Source organism: Pelophylax lessonae (genome assembly GCF_965119305.1).
Source record: "Pelophylax lessonae genome assembly, chromosome: 8".
NCBI lineage: Eukaryota > Metazoa > Chordata > Amphibia > Anura > Ranidae > Pelophylax > Pelophylax lessonae.
The window spans coordinates 180,952,111-180,960,489 of NC_138775.1; the positions used below are offsets into that span (position 1 = coordinate 180,952,111).

Below are 8,379 nucleotides of genomic sequence, written 5' to 3' on the forward strand. Positions count from 1 at the left end.
AACAAGTGAATCCCCAGGACAGGCAAGGCAGCCCCCCCCCCCCCCCCCCAGTACGCATAAAAGCATAGAAAATACAGGACATAGCATGGCAAAAAATAAACAAGTGCAGGTTCCATACATATAGAAAATAATAAAAGTAAGCGCAAAACAAATAACAATCCCAACCCACATAAACCCCAACACATGGGAGCATCAGACCCAGAAGAGTGGTACAATAGTGCCAAGGACAACAAGCTTAACCAGCAGGGCAGACGTTGAAGAAAAAAGGCAGGGAACCAGGACGTGAAGACAGCCCTAAGTCTCGGGCCCACGGGCAGATCACAACTGGGGCAAATCAACTCTGAAGGGTGGTCCCAGGCATGGGACCCAGCAGTCAGTGAAGGCAGAAAGGTGGTAAGGAATGTGAGCCAGGAACAGTCCCGGTAAAATGACAAAAAAAAGTGTATGGATACAAGGCAAGTGTAGAAGGACAAAAGGGGGATGCTGGACTGTTCAAGGTCAAGGCAGGCCATCCAGCCAGGACACAGCAGCATCAGGATCCTCAAAGAAATTAACGCGATCTTCACCCACCACACGCAGGTGAGCAGAGTACAGCATAGAATATTTCATGTTGCGCACACGAAGGCGCCTCTTGATGTCAGTGTACCGGCTGCATTGCTTCAGCACCTCAACAGAAAAGTCAGGAAACGCCCTAATATGGTGGTTGTCTAGCGGGATATTACCCTTCTCTCTGGCCAAACGCAGTTTAGCATCCCGATCCCGGAAGTTCAGGAATTTTGCTATGAAGACTCTCGGCGGGGCACCCTGGGGGGGGGGTTTCTTTGCGGGCATTCTGTGCGCCCTCTCCACAACCATTGCATGGGAGAACTCCGTGCAGCCATAAGTAGAGATTAGGAGCTCCTCCAAGAATGTGGCAGGGTGGAAGCCTTCAGCCCTCTCAGGCAGACCAATAAAAAAAGTTATTACGTCTGGCCCTGTTTTCCAAGTCATCTTGCTTGTGGAACAGTTGTTGAATATCCCTGGAGGCCTGCTCAACTGCATTCTGTACAGGGAGCACAGCATCCTCCACATGACCCACCTGCTCCTCCACCTCAGTCACACGGCCGCGGAGCTTTTGCAGATCCTGGTGGATTAAGGACATATCTATTTTCACCTCCTCAAGCTTAGAGGTGAGGGTAGCTTGACAGGTAGATAAAGCCTCTAGAATCTTGCAATGCTCAGGGGAGGGGGCGGCCGGTGCACTGGGAGAGGACGGAGTGCAGCCATCTTTGGCCTGGGTGCCTCTGTCCAGGCGGCAGAATTTATCAAGTTTCACAGCCGCCTCAGAGGTTTTCCGTGACGGGGACATACCGGAGGGATGCGGAGGGTCTCGGGCACACAGCAGAAGACAGGCAGAGTCGGTTGATGGGCAGCAGGATATCGATGCAGTATGACTGGGAGAGAGCAGCTCACATGTGTCTGCTCACATCAAGCCTCAGGCCACGTCTGTTCACTATTAATATTACTATTGTCTATTACCGAGCGGTCCACTTGACCAGGCTCATTGACTAGCACTGTCATGGTCAGGCGAAACATTGGGTAGCCATTGAATTGGATGATACTCGGGACATGGCTTTGAGCTAGCTTTGGATCACCTCTCTGCTGCCTGCCAAGCTCAGGAACCACACTATACTGGGAAGCACAGTGGCGTATTCTAGGTATGTCATCCACAGCACCCGGGTTTTGCCTTTTCAATCACCTTTTGTGCCTGTTTTTGGCATCCCCAAATTTGCCCCGGGTCTTCATAACAAATGCCTTCAGCCAAGCTGCTACTCTCAATTGTCTGATTTCTTGACGCAAGATGGGGCCCCCTCTCCCCAATGGAAATTACCCCACTTGTGGACCTTCCTTTGGACTTGCCTTCAGCTTTGCCACTTCCTCCATAGGCTTTCCAGATAAAAGGCTATTGCCCACTCTCTCACTGAGCTGGAGTGTATCTGCCACAGAGATGAACTGATCTGCCATTGCCTCTCCACCATCTACGCCTCCCTATTTAGGGCAGATCTAACTATGTCCCACCTTTCCTCTTGCGATGGAAGTTTGACCTGGGAATCAAATTTACAGCAAAGCAACAGAAGCATGTCCTTCACTTTGCCCAAAAGTCTTCCATCGCTACTAGGATACAAGGGACCAACTGCAAGATACATACAAGGTGGTATAGGGTTCTTTGTGCTCTCCACCAAGCCTGTCCTCAAGTCCTGAATAAATGTTGGGAGATGCACAGAGGAGAAGGGTTCTATTCTCCACATATTCTTGCATTGCCCCAAAAAGGGACCCTTCTGGCGGGAGGTGATGAGCGTAATCAAACATCTCACCTCGCTGGGCTTGTATGCCAACCCAGCGGCATGTTTGCTGTATCTGTCAGAGACCTATCAAGAAGTCTTTAACCATTCAATTGCTGAATGCGGCAAAGGCTTGTTTTCCACGCCGTTGGAAGCAAACTTGACCACCAACAAAGTCTCTCTGCTTCACCAAAGTGAATCAACTACGGAACATGGAAGACCTTACAGCCACCCTGCATAACACACAATAAACTTTCCAATCCACTTAAAGAGCCTAGCAATACTTTGTCTACACTGATTTCTACCTCACTGCTTGCACGCAACCTAAATTATCCTTTAGACTACGCAGCCCCCTCCCTTAGAGAGATTCTTCCCGGCCCCATCTGCTTTTATCTGTTTGATCCGCTCACTGTCTACACGTTTTTTGGCACTAGATGTCAACCATGTCATGTAACCCCCTTATTCTACTCCATGTGTTTGTTCCTACCAACAGGAAAACCATATACCCTGGCATTCACTCTGCTTGTTGATGATTTTCATTTAATCCCTTCATTTGTCGTAACCATATCCGGTTAGGTTAATGTCTGGAATGACTATGACTTGCAGTGTCAATGTAAACCACTTTGGATCCTACGTATGTAACACCAGCTCTCTCTCATGTACTTGCATGCTGTACAAGTTTCTTAAGTTGCACATGTTTCTCTGTATTGTTTCTCTGACACTCCTTTCTCCCCGGCACAGCCATTCACTGGGAAGGCCAGTGTGGACCAGGGGGAATGTGATCACTTTTTTTTTTTTTTAAGATCTATGTACACATTTTTTGCCTTTAATTTTTATTTTATACTGAATGTGGTGTTTTACAAGGTGTGAGTTTACATTTACTTTAATATGTTTAGCAATGGAAACAGGCTAATCCTTCTTCCAGATGGCAGATGGTCTGGTAGTTTCTCACGATGAGCGCCCCACCTGTTGGGCTGGAGAGACATCTTGGCATTCTGTCGGTGCAAGGGACTTAGTTGCCAGAGGAAACGTATCTCCTATTCTATGTTCTGAAGCTCAGGGTAATCCGGTTGTCCCTTCAATGATGGACCATTCGTCTCCAGGCTCATTTGACCAGGCTTTAGTCAGTCAACGTGGTGGTTTACATTAACCATTAGGGAGGAACCAGAAGACTCCTGGCTCAAAGAGAAGTTGCTTTTATTCTTGCTTTGATGGAAAGTCATGTTCTTCAACTTGATTTATATCTTTACACCTCTAAAAACTCTTGTCCGCCTGCAGGCTTGAGATGGAAGGGGATCCTGATGATTCTCATCTCATTGCCCAGGTGGTCGCAGTATTTGGACCGTATCAGGCTCCTGGCATATATCCTGTGGGCCCTCCCAGGTAGTCTGGATCCTCTGCCCTTAGGACTGGTTTTATGACTTCGGGGGTAAGGTTCCTCCTTTTATGGTCAAAGCACCCTCCTTTCAATCAGTTAGTGCTTCATAGACTTTTCAATATCAGGCTTCTATTGCTCAGATTAGTAAAGCCCACCAACTTATCTTCTGTTTACAGGTTCGTTCAGGCCTCAGCTGATGCTGGCATCGGTGAAAAGGTTCTTCAGATGGTCACCCTTTTTAACCTGTTGATTTGTTCCTTGTGGGCATGTTCACTTTTTTTTTTTTGCTGTTACTCCCCCCTCAGTTGGATGTATTGTTGGATGTTCTTTTGGTTGCAGAATACAAAATCTTGTATTCTATAATGTAAGATTAGGAAAAAAAGGTTTTGTCTTACCTACAGAGTGATTTTCTTGCAGTACATTACAGGATGTAGGCCCCCTCCTCCCTGCAGGATGCAGTCTGTTTCCATCTGACTGCCCCATAGAGAACAGCGGGCTGTATCTATGCAGAGCAGACACAGACCTGTCATCTGCTTGCTCAGCGGGATTCTCCACTGAGCAGGCGGATCCGCTGGATGGAGTCTGCCCTTTCTGAAAGGGGCCTTACTTGGGGGAATTGTAGCTGTATTGGTGCACAGTACTCAGCATAAGTAAAATTTTATGGTGTTAATTATGTGATAGATCCATGTGGATGTTTTGCTCATGACCCTGCCAAAATCAAGAATTTAATACAGTCAGGTTCATAAATATTGTCACATCGACACAATTCTAATCTTTTTGGCTCTATACACCACCACAATGGATTTGAAATGAAACAAACAAGATGTGCTTTAACTGCAGACTTTTAGCTTTAATTTGAGGGTATTTACATCCAAATCAGGTGAACGGTGTAGGGATTACAACAGTTTGTATATGTGCCTCCCACTTTTTAAGGGACCAAAAGTAATGGGACAGATTAACAATCCTAAATCAAACTTTCAGTTTTTAATACTTGGTTGCAAATCGTTTGCAGTCAATTACAGCCTGAAGTCTGGAACGCATAGATATCACCAGATGTTGGGTTTCATCCCTGGTGATGCTCTGCTAGGCCTCTACTGCAACTGTCTTCAGTTCCTGCTGGTCCTTGGGGCATTTTGTCTTCAGCAAGTAAAATGCATGCTCAATCAGATTCAGGTCAGGTGATTGACTTGGCCATTGCATAACATTCCACTTCTTTCCCTTAAAAAACTCTTTGGTTGCTTTCGCAGTATGCTTCGGGTCATTGTCCATCTGCACTGTGAAGCGCCGTCCAATGAGTTCTGAAGCATTTGGCTGAATATGAGCAGATAATATTGCCCGAAACACTTTAGAATTCATCTTGCTGCTTTTGTCAGCAGTCACATCATCAATAAATACAAGAGAACCAGTTCCATTGGCAGACCTACATGCCCACGCCATGACACTACCACCACCATGCTTCACTGATAAGGTGGTATGCTTTGGATCATGAGCAGTTCCTTTCCTTCTCCATACTCTTCTCTTCCCATCACTCTGGTATAAGTTGATCTTGGTCTCATCTGTCCATAGGATGTTGTTCCAGAACTGTGAAGGCTTTTTTGGATGATGTTTGGCAAACTCTAATCTGGCCTTCTTGTTTTTGAGGCTCACCAATGGTTTACATCTTGTGGTGAATGCTCTGTATTAACTCTGGTGAAGTCTTCTCTTGATTGTTGACTTTGACACACATACACCTACCTCCTGGAGAGTGTTCTTAATCTGGCCAACTGTTGTGAAGGGTGTTTTCTTCACCAGGGAAAGAATTCTTCGGTCATCCACCACAGTTGTTTTCCGTGGTCTTCCCGGGTCTTTTGGTGTTGCTGAGCTCACCGGTGCGTTCTTTCTTTTTAAGGATGTTCCAAACAGTTGATTTGGCCACACCTAATGTTTTTGCTATCTCTCTGATGAGTTTTTTTTTTGTTTTTTCAGCCTAATGATGGCTTGCTTCACTTAGTGACAGCTCTTTGGATCTCATATTAAGAGTTGACAGCAACAGATTCCAAATGCAAATAGCACACTTGAAATGAACTCTGGACCTTTTATCTGCTCCCTGTAAATGGGATAATGAGGGAATAACACACACCTGACCATGGAACAGCTGAGCAGCCAATTGTCCCATTACTTTTGGTCCCTTAAAACGTGGGAGGCACATATACAAACCGTTGTAATTCCTAGACCTTTCACCTGATTTGGTTGTAAATACCCTCAAATTAAAGCTGAAAGTCTGCGGTTAAAGCACATCTTGTTTGTTTCATTTCAAATCCATTGTGCTGGTGTATAAAGCCAAAAAGATTAGAATTGTGTTGATGTCCCAATATTTATGGTCCTGACTGTAAATGATGAACTCCCTCACCATGTCATCTGCTAACCGTAGTAAATATAAAACTGACTGCTTGACTTGAACAATTGAAGTTTTGGGTAGGTAGTGTTGGTTTCAAATCTGCTGACTAAATATCTGTTCATCTACAGGTCATAGTCCACCCATAACCCCAGTAGAAGTAAAGCCAGAAAAGAACCTAATGGTATTTCAGGAATCGCTAAGGGATGATAAAGCAACAAAAGGGAGCAGCCTGCTTCTAGGATTTCAGAAGTTACAGATTTCTAGGCACTCGACAACAGTAGCTCTTGGCCCGGCAGCTCGCTTAGCTGCCTCTTCTAGCAACTTGTTGAACTGGCTTTCCACTTCCACCAAGACATAACTGAAAGAACCTGGATAGGATGCAGCTCAGTGCTTGTAAAAAAACAAATGTGTATGATTGGCAATTTGCTATTACCTATTTTTGCTTCTCAAGTTGGTTCTTCTTTCACCTTTTATGTGTTTATTTTCTTATTATTGTTCACCTTCAGAAAGTATTTGTTTCTTTACATAAAGTTTGTTTTTCTTGTTGGAGCTAGCGCTTGAGACTTCTAAAAGTTCAATGTACAGTGGTGCATATGATTTGATCACAGAGCATTCTTCATTCAGCATTAAGCAACATAATTGAAATCTGAAATATATTGACATTAACATGCCTAAAGCATCACCTACATATGATGATGGCAGTCAAATTGTGTATGCTTATGAACAGTTAAAGTAAACCATACCTTTCCTCGTGCTATCCCATCAAACAGTACCTGTGAATAGAAGCTTTTGTACACTCTTTATTGATTTCTCGCTTATCTCTCTAGATATCCTTAGGTGGCAGCTGTGAAATACAGTAAAAATGCATTTTACTTACTTCCCCTTCTCTTCCTCTTAATTTATCCCTCCTTTCCAAACTAGCTGGAATGTATTTTTTTTATATATGCAAAGAACAAAATAATAGGATGCAATTGTATATTAACAGACTGTGTAAGACTTGGCTTTACCTTTGAAAGCTGATTTTCAGTTTGAGTTTTTACATCTGCTACCTAGGTATTGCTATAGAGCTGATATATGAAAGAGGGCACAATGAAGAGCTTACAACAGCCATTGACACACATGCTGTTAGATAGGATATCAAGAGGAATGGCAAAGTCACTTTAAATCATTAACACTTAAATTTACTGCTGTTGTGTTATCTCTCATTTTTTTCTGTTTGTGTCGCTTTATCTTTGCCCTTCTTATGGGCTAATCCTAGGGATGCACCGAAATTTCGACCACCGATATTTTCGGCCAAAAATGCAACTCTCTAATTTCGGCCGATAAGGGGTTAAATATGCCAAAAATGTATGGCCGCTGATCCGTGCAAAAAGTGAGCTATTAACTTCCCTGTCCACGGCGATCCGATGCGTATGCCTTCATTGTGATTTACAGCTTGCTAGACCAGTGACGTCCCGGGGGAGAGGGACCCAGAATGCAGAGTGTAGGAGGATCTCATTCTCCTCCGTGCCGACTGCTGCATGCTCCACCCACCTCCTCCCTTAAGTGCCTTCACGTGGTGTTCGCTGCGGAGGAAGGTAATGTTGATATGTGCTGTAAAAAAAAAAAAAGTTTCTCCCCTTTTGTCCTGCATAAGTATCAGTAGTAGAACGGATTCACAGCCTAGTGCTCATCCCCTTCTAATTGCAGCGTGCGAGTTAGTCAGTGTCAGTCAGTCAGTGAGTGTCAGTCAGTCAGTGTCAGATAACTTATTTAAAATCATTTGGGGAAAAAAGTCATTTTCGGTTTTCGGCCAAGGGCATCCTGAATTTTCGGTTTCGGCCCAGAATTTTCATTTCGGTGCATCCCTAGCTAATACCTGTTTAACCTCAGTGCTAGCCCCTGCGCGGGCAGAACTTTTGCATGTTAACCACTTGTTAAAACCAAATAAAACGATTGAAACACTGTCCTCTTGCTCATTCAGGGTAAAGTGACAAGGTCTATGTAAAATCCACTCTTTGACCACTTTATACTTGCATATAATATTTACTTATTACTTTCCATTACTCCCCTACCTCTCCTTCATCTGCAGTTGCCACTGCTAAATGCCCAGTACTTTTGGGTATTAGGGAGCATGTGACCTCCTCCCATGATTCAGTGTAAAGGCCTAGCAGAAGGGGTAAGTTCCTTCTGAGCTCTGACACTGGGTATTTTGGTGGAGGCTGCAGAAGGTGGTGTGGTGCGTAAAATGTGGTCAGGGAGTAAGCTTTGCACAGACACTGTCATTTTGTCCTTAGCAAGGTGACTGTTCCTCTGTAAGTTTT

At 44.5% G+C, this 8,379-nt stretch overlaps 1 protein-coding gene across 1 annotated transcript in view; it reads left to right on the plus strand.

Annotated features, from left to right (window-relative positions):
- TDRD5 (tudor domain containing 5) overlaps positions 1–6,434 on the plus strand; it is a gene marked incomplete at both ends in the record, with an annotated part of 586,386 nt that extends 579,952 nt beyond the window's left edge. The window contains one exon of the mRNA XM_082265311.1: positions 6,205–6,434. Coding sequence (XP_082121437.1) covers positions 6,205–6,434 — 230 coding nt within the window. The remainder of the gene's footprint in view (positions 1–6,204) is intronic.
- Between the last annotated feature and the right edge of the window lie 1,945 nt (positions 6,435–8,379).